Below are 20791 nucleotides of genomic sequence, written 5' to 3' on the forward strand. Positions count from 1 at the left end.
CCCTGATTTTGTAGTGTACGCCAATTTCCATGGTATAAATACTCTCACCATGGTCAATTTTAAGATACCTACATGTGATGTCGACTGGCTCACACGATTCCTGAGTACTTTACAGTTGGCTCTCAGGAGCCAGTACGAGGCAGCTCCAGCACACCACTGTGTGACTAATCCCTTTTCAGTCATCCTCCATACGGTTGCCAGAAACTGTTCCAAACCTAAAGTGGACAGTGCTCTTTCTCGGCTTTAAAACCTTAAGTGAGGTATAGTCTGAACATTTTGGATGTCTTACCAGCCTCTTTTCAGACTGCCCCGCAACCTTCCTTTCGAACCTCAACTCCTGTCATTCTTTCCCCTTTCTGCTCAACACACAGACTCTGTGATCTAGACATCCTGAGGTCTGTATTCCTCTTATTTTTCAAAATATGCCATGACATTTGCTGCCTCTAAACCTTCCCATTCTTGGAGTGGCCTTCTCCACTTGTCTGCCTGGCAGGATCCTTAATTCTGAGAACTTCTTGGCAAACTGGAAGGAAATGTGGTTCTCAGAATTAAGGCCAAAGGAGCAGTTTCCTTCTTTCACTCCACTCTGCTTTGAGAGGAGTCAAGAATGAGTCTTTGCTTTTAACAGAATGATATTTCCAGCTGATATATAGATTAATTAATTCATTCAACCAGTATTGAGCATCTGACATGTGGCAGGCATTGTTCAGGCTCTAGGAATGTGGTAGTAAATAAAGTAAAAAAAAGACCTTGCCCTCATGGAGCATACATTATAGTGTTTATGGACAATTGAAGTTTTCTCGTAAGTGCTCAACCCTGCTTGTTAGTTTCGTAATGTCTGTCGGGGCAGTCTTACCTGTGTCTACCATATGGCTAGGAGATGGCGGTTTACAGCTATGTTTAGTTCACTTCTACGTATCTATTTTTAACTTGTAATTCTCTCCATTTTTCTTTCACTCACTAATTTGTGAATTTCTTTAGAGAAAGATTCTTAACATTCAGCATCACTTCTTTTTCCTGTCTATTGAGGGACTATTTTGAACACAGTTTCTCTTTCCATTTTCTTATTTCACCCATAAATCCTAAATTTTAATACTACTTATATGTTTGTATTTGCCTATTTCTATTTAAAAAAAACATATTCACGGGGCTGGCCCCGTGGCCGAGTGGTTAAGTTCGCGCGCTCCACTGCAGGCGGCCCAGTGTTTCGTTGGTTCGAATCCTGGGCGCGGACATGGCACTGCTCGTCAGACCACGCTGAGGCAGCGTCCCACATACCACAACTAGAAGAACCCACAACGAAGAATGCACAACTATGTACTGGGGGGCTTTGGGGAGAAAAAGGAAAAAATAAAAAAAAAAACAAAAACATATTCACTTGGTTATAACAGTGTTTGTGCATTGATCTAGAGATATCGGAGACCATAAATATCAAAGATAGTCAATTTTCCTGTTGTCATTGTCAGTGACCTTGTTTTCTTGCATTAAAGGCTATGGTTAGTAGTTCCTTTTTAGTCTTTTACTGGGTGATTTCCTTTTGCCTCATGATAAACGTTAGCTTCTAGCACTGTAGCATGCTGGTTCGGTGTGTGGGCTCTGCAGCTAGACGGCCTGGGTTTAAATCGCAGACAGTGAGGTAGGGAGAAGTTGCGTGCTGTGTCTCTGCCTGTCTCTTTGTCTTTGAAATGGGAAATGTGATAGTTCCAGCAGGGTCATGTGAGGATTGAATGCGTTAATCAGTGTTAAGTGCTTAGATCAGTGCCTGGCACATAGTAGGCACTCAGTGAACGTCACCACCCTCTTCTGCTGCTGCCTCCTTCTCTGCCTTCTCCTTTGTAGCAGAGAGCATGCATGAGAGGTCCTGGTGTGTAGAAAGACCTCAGATATGTTAGCTATGATTGTAATTGTTCTGTTGTTTAGTATCTGTGGTTTACTGCAATGTAATTAACACTTAAAGAGTTCTCTCAATTTTTTCCCCAGAGTGTTATAGTGCTTTTTTAAACGAAGACTTTGATGTAAAGACTTATACTTCCCAGTCTATTCATCAAGCTGTAATTGCTGAACAACTAGCAAAACTTGCCCAAGGAATCAGTCAGTTGGATAAAGAACTACACCTACAGGTAATTCCAATCTTCTGGATCGTACACATTATTCAGCCTAAAGTGATAATTTATCACTTTTATAATCCTTTTACTATTTAACCTAAATGCATATTTACATGAACAGATGTATAACTTACCCGTGTGGCTTATTTTTCAAAGTACTTTTTTTTTTAGTGAGGAAGGTTCACCCTATGCTAATGTCTGTTACCAATCCTCTTTTTTTTTTTTACTTGAGGAAGATTAGCCCTGAGCTAACATCTGTGCCAGTCTTCCCCTACCGTATGTGGGATGCCTCCACAGTGTGGCTGATGAGTGGAGTAGGTCTGCACCCAGGATCCAAACCTGTGAACCCCAGGCTGCTGAAGCAGACTGTGTGGAACTTTGACCACGTGGCCACATGACTGGCTCAAAGTACATTTTTGAAAAGTTTTCTATAAATTACTTTTTGTTAGTGGAAAAACTAATATACCTATCTCTCCAAAACCTTTTATTCATATGTTGTTTTCACCATCTTACTGATGTGTAATGAATATAGGTGGGCAAGAAATAGGATGTCTTTGATAAAGATAATAGAAAATGGAATTTTGGAAGTACAACAGTGTGAATAAGAAAAACTGGGATGTTCACATTGGCAGTTAACACTTTATGAGCACAAAGTTTAACATTTGCTGAAATTTCAGAAAGTTGACAAATTTGTGGCGATAGAATGCAATATGGGGAATTGGGAGATGCGTCCTAATCTCAGCTGTCTTGTTACCTTTCATATCCCTTAATGTCTTTGAGTCTTGCTTTAAAAAAAAAATCAATCAAATGAGTTGGAGTGAATAAAGGGGAAGAGGAGATTGTGGTAGAAAATTTCGAAGGTTCCTTCCTTTTCTACAATTCTGTAATTTTTTTTGTGTGTGTGTGAAGGAGATCGGCTGTGAGCTAACACCTATGGCCAATCTTCCTCTTTTTGCTTGAGGAAGATTGTTGCTAGACTAACATCTGTGCCAGTCTTCCTCCATTTTGTATGTGCGATGCTGCCACAACATAGCTTGGTGAGTGGTGTGTAGGTCTGCACCTGGGATCTGAACCTGCAAACTCCTGGCCACTGAAGCGGAGCGTACAACCTTAACCACTATGCCACTGGGCCAGCCCCTTATTTACTTATTTTTTATTTTTATTTTTTTCCTTTTTCTCCCCAAAGCTCCCCGGTACATAGTTGTATACTTTTAGTTGTGGGTCCTTATAGTTGTGGCATGTGGGACACTGCCTCAGCATGGCTTGATGAGCGGTGCCATGTCCACGGCCAGGATGTGAACCAGCGAAACCCTGGGCCACTGAAGTGGAGCGTGTGAGCTTAACCAGTCGGCCATGGGGCCGGCCCCTATTTACTTATTTTTAATAAAACTAAAATTGCTGAATTAAGTTCAAGAACTAAGAAAACCTGATGTTTGAAAACATTCTTTCAAGAGAAAACATCTAATAGCATGGGAAGAGTTAGCTGTTTTTTGTTTTTCAGTTTTGGCACAATTCCACCTGCACGTCCCATTAGGAAAGCAGGAGGCTGGTGAGAGGGCTGTGTCTTCTTCGGCTTGAGGTCGAACTATAAGCATGTTTGTGTTCCTGTTAATAACTCATCTCAAACACACCTTTGTAACTTGTATTTCTTTCTTTTGTGTTAGTATTTGCCTCCTTTCTATATGGAGAGAGACCTTCAATTCTACATTGTGGTTATAGAGAACAATACCTAATGCTTAGAGCAAATGCTGATTATTCCTTCTTGATTTTCAGGTCGTTGCAAGACATGAGGATTTACTGGCGCAAGCAACTGGGATTGAGTCTTTGGAAGGTATATCATTAGCTACTACAGGTTATGGAGAGCTAGACCAGGGAGTGGCAAACTTTCTATGTTAAGGGCAGATAGTAAATATTTTAGACTTTGCAGGCCATACCGTCTCCGTTGCAATTTACTAAACTTGTCTGTTGCAGAATGAAAGCAGCCGGATAATATGTAAATAAATGTGTGACTATGTTACGACAAAGCCTTAATGAAACTTTGCTGAGCTAAACTATCTGGGTTCAAATTTTGTTTTGCCACTCACTACATATGTGACTTTGGACAAGTTACTTAACCTTTTTGTGCCTCCTTTCTATCTATAAACGAGGAGTATTAATATGTACTAACATGGTGTTGTTCCAAGGGTTAAATGAGTTAGCAAAATACTTAGAACAATTCCTGGCGTCTATTTTGTGCTTCTGTAACTGTTAATTCAAACAAAACATCAGCAATGCCCAAGTGGGTGGTCCTGGGAGTAGGCTGGAATTCTTTTCCTGTGTTTGACTTTCTTTGGAATTCTTTTCAATGAAAGTACAGTAGAATAAAAATACACTGGGTTTTTATTTTTAATGAATCCTCTTAATTTTTGTTTGGCTAAATCTTCTATGAATTTTTTTCTCCCTTGATTAAAATGAACTGCATCGCATAAATATGGAATGTTTATATCGTATTTTACATTATCACTTGTGTTGTGATTACTATTATTATTAATCAGTGCATATCAAAAGAAAGCTATGTGATTTTCCCCTATGTTGATCAAATTCTTAAGGAGCCAAGATTTTGCCTTCTTTGATGCAATATTCTTTAATGCTTCCCCCGGTATTTCTTATGTGCTCAAAGGTGTTATTCTCAGCATGTACACAGTTTATAAGACATCCTGAGGAAGGACTTAGTATTTTCAGAAATAATATTTTGGTATTTGAATATTTAGGATAGATTTCAGACTATGTTCTTGGGAAAATTAAGAGACTTTAAGTACTCTCTAACTTACTCTTGGTAATTAAGTTTTTTCATCTCATAGTATTTTTATGTGTTCTGGAAGAATGTAAATAATATTCTGTTTTAGTGGTAATTTTTTTAAACAAATGATAAATGTTGTTTTCTTTTGTAAAAATCCCTAAGGGTGGCGTGGCAGTACATTGATTCTCAGTATATATAGGTGTACAAGAATCATCACAACACAAATACTTCTCATTGTGGTTTTCTTATATGCATTTAGTTCTGTAATGTGTTTGTTTTCCCCAGAATGCTTTTCAATGATTACAACATTTAAAATATACTATTAGACTGATTATTAGAATAGTTATCCATTGGATAGCTGCATAGAGTACAAAGGCTGGCTTCTCTGAATTCCTATGATAATCTAAGAATCTTCTCCAGATTATTTTAACATAAAAAGTCAAAGTATGAATTGGTTGATATTCATTTGAGCATGAGATGTATTTCGAAGCACTATTAGAATGTTATTTTGAGATGCTGAAAAGTAAGTGTGGTATATATTTGAGAATAAATATCCCAACTTCTAGTTCATCTGCTTTTTTCCCCTATATATTTAAAATTTTTGCCATATGAGTAGTTTGGAGGTATATTTATTAAGTCTGTTTTATTAAAAGTTGTCCCCTATTCATTTCTGGTTCATTTATTCATTTAAATATTGAGAATTTGCTGGGTTCCAGGCAGCTGTAACAATACACACCGTCTTTGTCCTTATGGGATTTGGAGGTATGTTTAATTAAGCCTATTTTATTTATTCATTCATTTCTTCATTCAGTCAAATGGTAATTGAGAACTTGTTAGGCACCTGTGAACAATAGACAAAGTTACTGTTCTTATGGAACTTTCATTCTAGATGGGGAAGTAGACAAAAAAAAAGAGCACAAATAGGAAACTTCATATATTTGTAAGTCCTACAGAGAAAATGGGGAGAGGAGCGGGGGGTCCCTTACAAGCTAGGATGGTCAGAGGAGGGCTTTAGGAAGCTGACATTTGACTTGAGAGCTGAATGATGAGGAAGAGCCCCCACATGAAGAACTGCGGAGAAGAGTGTTGTAAGCCGAGGGACCAATAAATGGGAAGGCAGGAATTGGCTTGGCATGTTTGAAGGGCGGAAAGAAGGCTAGTATGACTAGAGTTTAGTGAATGAGGGCGAGAGTTATAGATGAGGTTCTTGGAAAGGAATTTTGGTTTTCATTCTAAATCGAGTGGTCAACCATTGGAGGGTTTTTTAATTAGGGGCATTATGTCATAAGATTAATGCTCTAAAAAGGTTTCCGTTGGCTGTCTCTATAAGAAGGCAAGAATAGAATCGGGTACCAATTTGGAAGCTATTAGAATAGTAGAAGTTATGGTGCCTTGGAGCAGAGTGGTGGATGTAAAGGGAGAGAGAAGTGGGTGGGATAAAGTGGGGGCAGAGCTGATAGCATTTGTTGATGGGAAATGAAAGGACTGAGGGAAAAAAGTCACCAAGAGTGATTCCTAAGATTTTAGTCTGAACAATTGGATAGATGATGGTATGAGTAACTGACATGCGTTAGACTGGAGAGGATTATGATTTTGATGGGGCAGAAAGTATCTTACATTTGCTATAAGAAGGGTCAGGGCTGGAGATCTGTGTGTGTGTGTATGTGTGTACATGGATAGGCAGATGTAAAGAAAATCTATATGGATGTATGCACATATGTGTGTGTAAGTGGATATATGTGTGTGTATAAAATCAGTGTTTTAATGAACAGATAGGGATTTCATTCAGATCCAATATTTTAAGTATTAAGAGGAATTGTAGATGGAGCAGAGAACATGGCTGAGCATCAGTCTCGGCGTACTCCAGCATGGAGAGATCTAACGAAGGAGGAGTAGGAGCAACTAATGAGAGGGGAGGAAACCCAGGCGTGTGATGACTGCAAGCCTAGAGAAAAAATGTTTTAGGGAGGGAGTGGTTTAACTATGTTATGAATTTCTGAGATTTCGAACAAGATAGAGACAAAACTGGTAATAGAATTTGGCATGTTGGAGATTTCTGGTGACCTTGATAAGATCTGTTTGGGTGGAGTATGTTTGAAAGCCTGTTGAGATCGGGTTGTGGAGACAATAAAATGTGAGGAAGTGATGATAACAAGTCAGGGCAGTTTATTCTTGTGGGCTCACGGTCAATGAACTGTAAAAGCAGCAGAAAAATGGGCGTCCTCGGGTCCAGGGAGGATTCTGTTGGAATGAGCCATAGGAAAGCATATTTGTATGCTGACAGGAACGTGTAGAAGTTCCAATACTCATATATGACAACATTCTGTAGTTCAATTTATTTAGAATACTATGTTTCAAAACTGTAACTATGCCAATTGAATATAGAAACTGAGTTTTGAAGAGTGGAATTTTAAATAATTAAATCTGTAATATTGGGAAGCCTATTTTTAGGCATAAAGTAGTAAAATTGAAGATCTGTTTTCCTGAAAACATTTTTACATTTTTTTGAAAAGTTCTTTATCATGTTGTTTAAACAGAGAGTGAAGGCAATAATATACTTGCTGTCCACGTTTATTACTTATCTAGCATATGATTAATTAATTGAATAAATTTTTGTTGACTACTTGCCATAGGAAGTAGTCTGAGTTAGGCTCTGGTCATACAGTAGTGAATGAAAAAGATCCTGTCCCTGTGGCCAGGTGATTAAGTTTGTGCACTTGCTTTGGCGGCCCGGGGTTTACCGGTTCCACTCATGGGCCCAGACACGGCACTGCTTGTCAAACCATGCTGAGGTGGCATCTCACATAGCACAACTAGAAGGACCTACGGCAAGAATATACAACTATCTACTGGGGACCTTTGAGGAGAAGAAGAAAAAAAAAAGTATCAACAACAGATGTTAGCTCAGGTGCCAGTCTTTAAAAAAAAAAAGATTATCACTAACCTCTAGGAATTTATAGTGTAGTGAGAGAGTAAAACATTAAACAGATATACAAATGGATATATAATTTCCTACTGTAATTAGTACCAAGAAGGAAATGTATGCTGTAGAAGAAAATAACAAGAATCTAAATTAGTTGGGGGAATCTGTTAGTGACTGTTTCTGTTAAGCCAAGGCTTGAGCAAATAGTGGGAGTTAATTCAGTAGGAGCCTGGGGTGGGGTTGGGGTTGGAAAGAGTATGCCAGGCAGGGAGTACACCATTTCCAGGTCGGGCAGGGCCTTGTAGACCAAGCTGTGGACTTTAATGTAGTTTTAACATAGGAGTGAAGGAGACTGGAAGGGTTTGGGTACAGGAATGTTATGACACAATTTGCACTTTGCAGTTTGCACTCAGGCTTCTTTTTTTTAAATAATTGTAATAGAATACACATTGATATGAAATCTCTGTCATCCAGTGGCATTAATTACATTTACAGTGTTGTGCGAGCATCACTATCTGGTTCCAGAACTTTTCCTTCGCCCCAAACAGGAGCCCTGTACCCATTAAGCAGTCCCTCCTCGTTCCTCGTCAGACTTCTTTAGTGGAGAAAGGGTTGGAGGGGGAGACTAGAGGCTTTTACAATTGTGCAGGTAAAAGATATTGGTTGCTTAGATTATGATGGTGGCAGAAAAAATGGAAATTTTCCTCTATATATGTGCATATATATTTTTTCTTTTAATTTTTTACCCGATTTAAGTTCTTATAAATTTGTAAAGTAACGTAAGCTGTTGTGTTTCCCTAGGTGTTCTTCAGCTGATGCAGACGAGAATCGGGGCTTTACAGGGGGCTCTTGATAGGTACTGTTGTTCATTTTGTAAATCAGTGGAATGGAGAGATTTTTATCCGTTGAGATTTTGGAGATGATTTTATTATCACTCCTCTCTTTATTTTTCCTCTTAGGATGAAAGCAAAAATTGTTGAGCCGTACAATAAAATAGTAGCCCGTACCGCACAGCTGGCAAGACTTCAGGTAGGATCTCACTTTTCATTTTTTTATACTTTTGTTATTCATTTTATTTTTAAAAGTGGACAAATTTCAAGACATAAATTCTGAGGAAGTAAAAGAATTTGAGAGAAAAGGGGAAAATACTAAAGAGCTCTAAAATAAGATATCTAGTTAAAAAAATACAAATATAAACTACTATTGAAGTGAGTTATTTTCACTTATTATTGCAGTGTATGATCATTTACTAACTTCTTACAATTCAAAATTATTTCTTTTAATAATAGAAAGAAACCTGACATTTATTGAATTCTTACGGTTATGCTATGATCAAATGTAAAAAGCCAAACCTATAACTTGTTCGAATAGCAAGGACATGTGCATTATTGATGAAATTCAGTATTTGACTAAAATTTAGTGATTTTCTACTTTTATGAGCAAGATACATAGAATACTTTTTGTTTTATTTTCCACATAGTTTCCATGATTATTCAAGAACTATTTACCTATAGTTAAATATGTAGATTGTTTCAGACTTTTTGCAATTGTAGGTACTACTGCTGTAAATAATTTTAGACATACAGCTTTTTCCTCCCGTTGGATTTTCTTGGGAAATCTAGTAACTTGGCACTCCATTTTACAAAGACAAGGTAAATTCTCTCGGATTCCGCTCCTTTCGTTTTTATGTTTTATTAATGTAATCTGAGGGCCTGATACTGCCCTGTCATTTTGTTTCCTTGTGTCTTTTATTAGCAACACATTTCCCTTCTCCCTTGGTGATCTCATTTACCATTTTTCTGTCAACACTCTCTCCTTTCCCCCTTGGTTTCCTTATTTCTTACTGGTTTTTCTGCAGTCATACTGTTTTATCCATGCCCCCTGTCCTCACCTTGAATAACCAGGTTTATAATATCTAATGTCTGCTGTGTGCCAGACCTTTGGGAATCACAGATAATCATGGTGCCTTCCTCCAGTTCATTTCACATCACCAACCTTACCCTACTGTGGACACTGGCCTGAGGCTCTGGTGCTGGAGGCTACCTTATGACTGGAGTTTTCTCTCAAGGAGCTGATAGGAGAGTAGGGGAGACAGAAAGAGGATTATAATGTGTTGTAATAAAGGCAGTAATAGTGGTAAACTCTACAGAATGTTTACTGTATGCTCAGTGCTTTACCTGTATTATCTTATTTATTCCTGATAGTGATCCTAAGAGATTGTTTATAGACAGAGACATTGAAAGTTTTCCATCATTTTACTTTTAACCTATTTCTGTCTTATATTTAAAGTGCATTTCTTGCAGGCAGCATATAGTTGGGTCTCGCTTTTTTAATCAAAATCTGCTTTTGATTGGGATGCTTGGACTATTTACATTTAATGTGATTATTGATACTTAATGTGATATTATTGATATAGGTTTCAGTCTATCATCTTATCTGTTTTCTATTTGTCCTATTTGTTCTTTGTTCCTTTTTTCCCCTTTTTCTGCCTTCCTTTTGAGTTAATTGAGTATATTTATGATTCTTTTTACTTCCTTTTTTGGCTTATTAGCTATAACTCTTGTTTTTTTTATTTTACTGGTTGCTGTAGGAGGTGTAGGATACGTTTTAACTTCTCAGTGTACCTTCCAGGGGTACTATACCACTTCACACATAGTATAAGAACCTTACAGTAGTAGACTTTCATTTCTTCCCTCCTAGCTTTTGTACTATCATACATTTTACTTTTATGTATGTTCGAAAGCTCACAATATATTGTTATTGTCTTTGTTTAAACAGTCATTTTTAAAGAGATTTAAAAAGAAAATCTTAGATATTTATCTATGCAGTTACCATGCTCTTCTTTCCTTTGATTAGATCCATTTTTCTTGTAGTGTGGATCTGCTATTGATGAATTCTTGCAGCTTTTATGTGTCTAAAAATGTCTTTGTTTCATCCTTGATTTTGAAAGATACTTTTACTGGACGTAGAATTCTAGATTGAATCATTTGTCTTTTAGTACCTTAAATATACTGCTTGACTGTCTTCTTTGCATTGTGTCCTGTGAGATATCTGTTACCGTTATCTTTGTTTCTCTGCACATGATGGCTTTTTTCCCTCACTCTGTTTTTAAGGTTTTCACTTTATCACTGAGTTTTGAGCAGTTAGATTATGATGTACCTTGGCATAGTTTCTGTGTGTGTCTGTGTGTTTATTTTTGCCTGTGGTTCACTGAGCTGCTTGGATCTGTGGGTTTAAAATTTTCATCATAAATGGAAAATTTGTGGCCACTATTGCTCCAAATATTTTTTTATGTCCCTCCCTTTTCCAATCCTTTGAGGACTACAGTTACCTCTCCTTTGGGGACTGTAATTACAAATAGACTAGGCGTCTTCACTGTATCCCACAGATCACTGGATGCTCTGTTCGCTTTTTACCCCACAGTCTTCTTTCCCCATGTATTTTATTTTGGATACTTTCTATTGCTTTGTCTTCAAGTTCAGTAGTCATTTCTTCGTCTAATCTGCCCCAGATCTCATTCAGTGTATTTTTCATTTCAGACATTTTTGTTTTCATTTTTAGAAGTTTGATTTGGGTCTTTTTTGTACTTTCTATTTATCTGCCTTTTTGAACATATGGAGCACTACTGAAATAAATGTTTTAAAGTCTTTGCTAATTTATAGTGTGCCAGTTTTAGAATATTTCTATCACTGCAAAAAGATCCTTTATGTCTGTTTGCCAGTGTCTTGTTCCGTTTGGGCTGCTGTAACAATACCATAGACTGGGTGGCTTATGAACTGCAAAAATTGATTTCTGACATTTCTGGACACTGGAAGTCTGAATCAGGGTGCCAGCATGGTTGCGTTCTGGTGAGGGCCCTCTTCTGTGTTGCAGATAGTCATTTTCTTGTTTCCTCACATGGCGAACAGGGAGAGAGAGCTCTCTGGGGTCCCTTTTATAAGGGCACTGATCCCATTCATGAGGGCTTCGCTCTCATGGCCTCATTACCTCCCAAAGGCCTCACCTCCTAATACCATCACATTGGGGGTTAGGATTTCAACATAGGAATTTTAACATTCAGTCCATTCTAGCCGTCAATCCCTGTTCCCCCTCTAGGCAAATGCTAATTTGCTTTCTGTCTCTCTGGACTTGCCTTTTCTGGTGATTTCATATAAGTGGAATCATACAAGATAGAGTCTTTTGTGTCTGACTTCTTTCATTTTGCATAATGCCTTTGAGGTTCGTCCATGTTGTAGAATGTCATCAGTAATTTGTTCTTTTTTTTATTGTTGAATAGTGTTCTGTTTTATGGATGTACCACATTTTGTTCATCCATTCACCAATTGATGGACATTTGGATAGTTTCCAGATATTGGCTTTTATAAATAATGATGCTATGAAAATTTGCTTACATGTGTTTGTGTGGACCCATGGTTTCGTTTCTCTTAGGTGGATTTCTAAAAATGGATTTGCTGAGTGCTATAGTAAGTTTTAGTTTTTTAAGGAACTAGCATATTTTTTTCCAAAGTGTCTATACCATTTTACATTCCCACGAACAATGTTTGAGGGTTCCAGTGTCTACACATCCTCGTCAACACTTGTTATTCTTTTTTTGAGTATGGCCATTCTAGTAGTTGTGCAGTGGTATATCTTGTTATGGCTTTAGTTTACATTTCTTAAATGACAAATGATATTGAGCATCTTTTCATGTGCTTATTAGTCATTAGTACACCTTTAATCTATTCAGTCTGTTCCTATCTTATAGCTGTTTTAAAACTGGGTTATCTTACTGTTGAGTTGTAGGAGTTTTTTTGTATATTGTGATACAGGTACTTTATCTGATACATGATTTGCAAATATTTTCTCCCACTTGGTGGGTTGTCTTTTTGTTTTGTTCATCATTTCCTTTGCCTTGCAGAAGCTCTTTAGTCTCATGTAGTCCCATTTATTTATTTTTTCTTTTGTTTCCTGTGCCTGAGTAGACATGGTATTCAAAAAGATTCTACTAAGACCAATGTCAAAGAGTGTACTGCCTGTGTTTACTTCTAGGTATTTTATGGTTTCAGGTCTTACATTCAAGTCTTTAAACCATTTTGAGTTAATTTTTGTGTATGGCAGAAGATAATGGTCTACTTTCATTCTTTTACACATGGCCATCCAGTTTTCCCAACACCATTTATTGAAGAGACTTTCCTTTCTTCATTGTGTGTTCTTGGCTCCTTTGTCGAAGAATTGCTGTCCATAAATGTGTGATTTTATTTCTGGGCTTTCAGTTCTTTTCTGCTGATCTGTGTGTCTGTTTTTCTGCTGGTGCCATGCTGTTTTGATTACTATGGCTTTGTAGTATACTTTGGAATCAGGGATTGTGATGCCTCCAGCTTTGTCCTTTTTTCTCAGGATTGCTTTACCTATTTGGGGTCTTTTGTTGCCCCGTGTGAATTTTAGGATTCTTTGTTCTATTTCTGTGAAAAATGTCATTGGAATTCTGATTGGGGTTGCATTGAATCTGTAGATTGCTTTAGGTATTATGGACATTTTAAGTATGTTTATTCTTCCAATCCATGTGCATGGAATATCCTTCCATTTCTTTATGTAATCTTCAATTTCTTTTAATAGTGTCTTATAGTTTTCAGTGTATAGGTGTTTCACCTCCTGGGTTAAATTTATTCCTAGATATTTTATTGTTTTTGTTGTAATTATAAATGAGATTGTATTTTTGAGTTCTCTTTCTATTAGTTCAATATTAGTGTACAGAAATACAACTGATTTTTTAAGTTGATTTTGTACCTGCAACTTTGCTGAAGTTGTTGATTATTTCTAATAGTTTTCTGGTGCATTCTTTAGGGTTTTCTGTATATAAGATCATGTTGTCTATAATCAATGAGAGTTTCACTTCTTCCTTTCCAATTTGGGTATCTTTTCTTTCTTTTTCTTGCTTAATTCCTCTGGTCAAACCTCCAGGATTGTGTTAAATAGGAGTGGTGAGAGTGGGCACCCTTGTCTTGTTCCTGCTCTCAGAGGGATGGCTTTCAGTTTCTCACTGTTGAGTATGATGTTGGCTGTGGGTTTGTCTTATATGGCCTTTATTATGTTGAGGTACTTTCCTTCTCTATCCATTTTATTGAGAGTTTTTATCATCAATGGATTTTGGATCTTGTCAAATGCTTTCTCTGCATCTATTGAGGTAATCATATGATTTTTGTTCCTCATTTTGTTAATGTGGTGTATCACATGATTGATTTGCAATGTTGAACCATCCCTGTGTCCCTGGTGTAAATCCCACTTGATCATGGGTCTATGATATTTGTAATGTATTGCTGTATTCAATTTGCCAATATTTTGTTGAGGATTTTTGCATCTGTGTTCATCAGTGATATTGGCCTGTAATTTTCCTTCTTTCTGTTGTCTTTATCTGGTTATGGTATCATGCTAATGTTGACCTCATAGAATGAGTTAGGAAGTGTTCTGTCTTCTTCAATTTTTTGGAAGAGTTTGAGAAGGATAGGTACTAAATCTTCTTTGAATGTTTGGTATAATTCTCCAGAGAAGCCATCTGATCCTGGCCTTTTGTTTTTTAGGATGTTTTTGATTACTGTTTCAATCTCTTTACTTGTGATTGGTCTATTCAGAATCTCTATTTCTTCTTGATTTAGTTTTGAGAGGTTGTATTATTCTAAGAATTTATCCATTTCTTCTACATTATCCAAATTCTTGACATAAAGTTTTTCATAGTATTCTCTTATAATCCTCTGTACTTCTGTGGTATCCGTTGTAATTTCTCCTCTTTCATTTTAAATTTTATTTATTTCAGCCTTCTCTCTTTTTCTTAGTGAGTCTGGCTAAGAGTTTGTCAATTTTGTTTACTATCTGAAAGAACCAGGGCTTACTTTCATTGATCCTTTTGTGCAGTTTTTTTAGTCTCTATTTCATTTATTTCTGCTCTAGTTTTCATAATTATTTCCCTCCTTCTCCTGACATTGGCCTTTGTTGGTTGTTTTTTTCTAGTTCCGTTAGGTATAGTTTAAGATTCCTTATTTGAGATTTTTCTTGTTTGTTGAGGTGGGCTATATTGTTATGAATTTCCCTCTCAGAACACTTTTGCTGCATCCCATAAGAGTTGGTATGATGTATTTTCATTTTAATTTGTCTACAGGTACTTTTTGCTTTCTCCTATGATTTCTTCATTGATCCAGTGGTTTTTCAGTAGCATGTTGTTTAGTCTCCATACATTTGTGACTTCCCCAGTCTTTTTCTTGTAGCTGCTTTTAGTTTCATAGCATTATGGTTGGAAAGCTGCTTGATATGATTTCAGTCTTCTTAAATTCATTGAGGCTTGCCTTGTTTCCCAATATATGGTCATATTTGAGAATGTTCTGTGTGCACCTGAGAAGACTGTGTACTCTGCTGGTTTTGGGTGGAATGTTCTATATGTATCAAGTCCATCTGATCTAGGTTTTCCTTTAAGTCCACTATTTTCTTGTTGACTTTCTGTCTGGATGATCTATTCATTGATGTAAGTGGGGTGTTGAGGTCTCCTACTATTATTGTGTTACTGTCAGTTTGTCCCTTTAGGTCTGTTAATAGTTGCGTTATATACTTTGTTGCTCCTGTGTTAGGTGTGCGTATATTCATAAGTGTTATGTCCTCTTGGTGGAATGTCCCTTTTATCATTATCTACTGGCCCTCTTTGCCTCTCATTGTCTTTTTTATCTTGAAGTCTGCTTTGTGTGATGTGAGTTTAGCAACACTTGCTTTCTTTTACTTTCCATTTGCTTGGAATATTGTCTTCCATCCCTTCACTCTGTGCCTGTGTTTGTCTTTAGAGCTGGGATGTGTTTCCTGGAGGCAGCGCATTGCTTGGTCTTGTTTTTTAATCCATGCAGCCACTCTGTGTCTTTTGATTGGAGAATTCAATCCATTATCATTTAGAACGATTATTGATATATGAAGGATTTTATCTCTTCTTTTCCAGTTGTTCAATATTTCCCTTGTTTCTCTTCCCTTGTATTTCTGACTGCCATTTCAGTTTGGTGGTTTTCTGTGATGCTTTTCTCTTTATTTATGGTTAGTGTCTCTGCTCTGATTTTTTGTTTAGTGCTTACCATGAGATTTGTATAAAAGATCTCGTAGCTGAGATAGTCCTTTGTCTGATAGCCTATCATCTCCAGTAGCCTAGGCAGCTTCCATCCTTTTTCTCTTCCCTAAGTTATTGTTGTCACAAATTATTCTCTTTTGTGTTGTGAGTTTCTGATTAAAATGAAGTGTTTATTGTTGTTTTTGATGCTTTCCTTCCCTGTATCTTTCGTTATAATTAAGTGTTTAGTAACCTATTCTGACAGAGAGCTGCACTTATCTGATTTTTTTCTATTTATCTCCTTCCTCAAAGCATTGTAAACCTTTGCCTTTTTGTTTCAGGTATCAGGGCATCCTTGATCCTTTCTCGTAAGGGAGGTCTGGTGGTGATGAACTCCCTCAGCTTTTGTTTATCTGGGAAAGTTTTTATTTTTCCATCGTATCTGACAGATAGTTTCACTGGATAGAGTATTCTTGGCTGGAGGTTTTTGTCTTTCAGTATTTTGAATATATCATTCCAATCTCTCCTAGCCTGTAAGGTTTCTGCTGAGAAATCTGCTGAAAGCCTGATAGGGATTCCTTTATAGATATTCTCTTCTTCCTTGCTGCCCTTAATGTTTTTTTCTTTGTTGTTGACTTTTGCCAGTTTTACTACTGTGTTCCTGGGAGAAGGTCTTTTTGCATTGATGTAATTAGGAGGTAGTAATTAGTTTGTAAGTCCAATCCCTTCCCCAGGTTTGGGGAGCTAATATTTCATTGAACAAGTTCTCTGCTCCTTTCTCCCTCTCTGTTCCCTCTGGAATACCTGTAATCCTTATGTTGCATTTCCTTATTGAGTTGCATATTTCTCAAAGACTTTCTTCATTTCATTTTAGTCTTAGCTCTCCTCCACCTGAAGCATTTTTATATTTCTGTCCTCTAAATTACTAATTCTGTCCTCCATAATACCAGCTCTGTTTTTAAAGATTTTTAGATTTTTTTTTTTTAAATTTCATTCATTGTGTTCTTCATCTCTGGAATTTCTGTTTGGGTTTTTTTTTTTTTTGTTGGAGTTTCAATCTCTTTTGTGAAGAATTCATTCTGCTCATTAATTTTATTCCTGAGTCCATTGACCTGTCTTTCTGAGTTTTCTTCTAAGTTGTTGAGTTTCTTTATGACAACTAGTTTGAATTCTCTGTCATTTATATTGTAAATTTCTGTGACTTCAGGATTGATTTCTGGAGACTTGTCATTTTCCTTATGCTCTGCAGTGTTAATGTACTTCTTTAAGTGTTTGATGAAGTGGTCCTTTGCCAGTGCATAGTGGTAGTATCAGGTTGCAGATTCCATCTGCCACCTCTGGTTTTGGGGCAGGAGCTGTGTTTTCTGATCCTGCCCTGTCTGCTGGAAGTTGTGTCAGTAGGGTTGTCTGCATTTGCCCATTGGCTACAGCTGCTTGGCAGGTATGCACACACACATAGGCACTCTGGTGTGGAACTGCTGCCTTGGCTGGAAACTGGACAAGCTGGTGCACTAGGCAGGAGGGTAGCGCAGGGGCACTTTCTTTTGTGCACATGGTCTGCTCTGTGCTCACGGGTGGTTCACCTCATTGCTGCACTTGGAGAGGGCACCCACATAGTGGCTGAAACTCACCACTTCGTGTGGAGTGTTCCTGTGGGCTGGGCTGCAACTCTGAAAGAGAAAGTGTCCATGTGCAGGCCTGCCTGCTCCCCTGCCTCCTCTTACAGTCATGCACCAACTGCTGCATGAGGACCCACGACCTGGTGTCCTGCTGCTGGGGAGGGAGGGGATCAGCTCACCTTCCACTGCTTCTCAGGGGTCCAGTACCCCCACCTTCACATGTATGGCTGTGTGGATCTCTCAGATGTTCTGTTGTTCTTTGTAGGGAACCTTCTGTTGGTTAGTGAATGTCCATTTGGTTGTAGCTTAGGGGGAAGAGACTAAGGAAATAGCTCACTCTGCCATGATGATGACGTCACTCACACGACTGATCACCTTTAAATCTGGCATGTTTGCATGTCTGAGGTGGTCTTGGGTCTAGGCTTGAAACTGCCACGTTTCCATTTCCCTAAATTCATAGTCATTTCAGGTGCCAGAGTGAGCATGGAAGGCAGGAGAGGAACACTTTCCCTGCAGCAAGTTACAAAGAAGCAAAATAAATCCTTAGGGTATTTATCGCCTCTGAAGCAACTTCAATCCAACCCCTAGGTTCAAAATGAACCCCCAGTACATCCTAAGCGTGTGGGCCAGTCTTTAGGTCTGTGTCAGCTTTCAGTCCCCTTGGCTGCTGTGTGGCACCAGGAGAAGTTTGAGAGAGGCGACTTGATGTGGCGGGTCTCCCAGGAATCAGTGAGGACTGTGGGTGGGGGCACCGGGTGAGATAGGGAAGGGGTGACAGCACTTGGTAGAGGAGAGCTCTGTGCTTTTTGCCTGGGCACCAGGAATTGCTCCACCTCCTTGGGGCCAGGTTGTGTGGGGTTCTGGCCAACTCAGCCAAGGGCATTGAGACCCCATTGCGACCTGAGTGCCTGGCTCACTTGGTCACGACTGAAAGTGCCGCTTGGGAGTGAGTGGCTGGTGGACAACTCTTAAGATTTTTTTGAGGGACCTCTGTACTGTTTTCCATAGTGGCTCATCAATTTACATTCCCACCAACAGTGTGTGAGGGTTCCCTTTTCTCCACATCCTCACCAACTCTTGCTTTTGGTCTTTTTAATAATAACCATTTTAACAGGTGTGAGGTGCTGTTTCATTGTGGTTTTTCTTTTTTTTGAGGAAGATTAGCCCTGAGCTAACTACTCCCAATCCTCCTCTTTTGCTTTTTCCTGAGCTAACATCCATGCCCATCTTCTGCTTTATATGTGGGATGCCTACCACAGCATGGCTTTTGCCAAGCGGTGCTGTGTCCGCACCCAGGATCCAAACTGGCAAACCGGGCAGCCAAAAAGCAGAGCATGCAAACTTAACCACTGGGCCACTGGGCCGGCCCCTCATTGTGGTTTTGATTTGTATTTCCCTAAGATTAGTGATGTTGAGCATCTTTTCATGCGTTTGTTGGCCATCATATGTTTTCTTTGGAAAAATGCCTATTCAAGTCCTCTGCCCAGTTTTTAATCTAGTTGTTTTATTTTTTTGACATTAAGTTGTGTAAGTTCTTTATATATTTTTGTTATTAGCTTTTTAGTTTGATGTAATCCTATTTGTTTATTTTTGCTTCTTTTGCCCTTGCCAGAGGAGACTGGCTCCCAAAATATTGCTAAAACTGATGTCAAAGATCTGACTGCCTGTATTTTCTTGTGGGAGTTTTATGGTTTCAGATCTTACCTTCAAGTTTTAATCCATTTTGTGTATTTTTGTGTGTGGTGTAAGATAGTGGTCCAGTTTTATTCTTTTGCATGTAGCTGTCCAGTTTTCCTAACACCATTTATTGAAGATACTGTCTTTTTCCCATTATATATTTTTGCCTCCATTGTCACAGATTAATTGACCACATAAGTGTGAGTTCATTTCTGGGCTCTATTCTTTGACCTCTGTGTCTGCTTTCTGCCAGTCCCATGCTGTTTTGATTACCTAGCTTTGTAGTATAGTCTGCAATCAGGGAATGTGATGCCTCCAGCTTTGTTCCTCCTCAAGGTTGCTGTGGCTATTTGGGGTGTTTTGTGATTCCATACAGATTTTAGGATTCTTTGTTGTAAAAGTGCCATTGGTATTTTGATGCAGATTGCTTTGAATTTGTGGATTGCTTTGGGTAGTATGGACAATTTAGCAATATTCTTCCAGTGCGTGAGATGGTGTATCTATTTATTTGTGTCACTTCAATTTCTTTTATCAGTTTCATATTTTTCAGAGTACAGGTCTTTCAGCTCCCTGGTTAAATTTATTCCTAAGTAGTTTATTCTTTTGATGCCATTGCAAATGGGATTGTTTTAAAATTTCCTCTTTCTGACGGCTTATTAGTTTATAGAAACGCAACTGATTTTTGTATATTAATTTTGTATCCTGCAACTTTACTGAATTCATTTATTCTACCAGTTTCTAGATGAGTCTTTAGGGTTTTCTATATATACTGTCTTGTCATCTGCAAGTAGTGGCAGTTTTACTTTTTCCTTTCCGATTTGGATGCCCTTTATTTCTTTTTCTTGCCTAGTTGCTGTGGCCTGGATTTACAGTACTATGTTGAATAACAGTGGTGAGAGTGGGTATCCTTGTCTTGTTCTTGATCTTAGAGGAAAAGCTTTCAGCATTTCATTGTTGAATCTGTTAGCTGTGTGTTTGTCATATATGGCTTTTATTTTGTTGAAGTACGTTTCTTCCGTACCCACTTTGACAAGAATTTTTATCATAAATCGATGTTGAATTTTGTCAAGTGTTTTTTCTGCATCTATTTAGGTGATCATGTGATTTTTATTCTTCATTCTGTTAGTGTTCCATCACATTGATCGATTTTGTGGTTGTCGAACCATCCCTGTGTCCCTGGAATAAATCCCACTTGATCATTGTGTGTGATCTTTTTAATGTATTGTTGAATTTGGTTTCCTGGTGTTTTTTTGAGGATTTTTGCATCAGTGTTCATCAGAGATATTAGACTGTAATTTTCTGTTCTTGTGGTGTCTTTGTCTGGTTTTGGTATCAGGATAATGATGGCCTCATAAACAGAGTTTGGAAGTGTTCCTTCCTTTTCAACTTTTTGGAATAAATTGAAAGGGAAAAGTATTAACTTTTCTTTAAATGTTTCATTTAATTCACCTGGGAAGCTCTCTGGTCCTGGACTTTAGTTTTTTGGAAATTTTTAAATTACTGATTCAATTTCATTACTTGTAATCGATCTATTAAGATTTTCTATTTCTTCATGATTCAGTCTTGGAAGGATATGTATTTCTAGGAATTTATCCATTTCTTCTAGTTTGTCCTGTTTATTGGTATATAATTGTT

General features: G+C 37.9%; 1 protein-coding gene across 1 annotated transcript in view; it reads left to right on the top strand.

Moving 5' to 3' along the window:
• COG5 (component of oligomeric golgi complex 5) overlaps positions 1-20791 on the top strand; it is a 325049-nt gene that overhangs the window by 3359 nt on the left and 300899 nt on the right. Inside the window, exons 2-5 of the mRNA XM_014831838.3 lie at positions 1981-2120; positions 3879-3936; positions 8609-8663; positions 8767-8836. Of these exons, the coding sequence (XP_014687324.3) occupies positions 1981-2120; positions 3879-3936; positions 8609-8663; positions 8767-8836 (323 nt within the window). The remainder of the gene's footprint in view (positions 1-1980; positions 2121-3878; positions 3937-8608; positions 8664-8766; positions 8837-20791) is intronic.

Source organism: Equus asinus, chromosome 1, assembly GCF_041296235.1.
Source record: "Equus asinus isolate D_3611 breed Donkey chromosome 1, EquAss-T2T_v2, whole genome shotgun sequence".
NCBI lineage: Eukaryota > Metazoa > Chordata > Mammalia > Perissodactyla > Equidae > Equus > Equus asinus.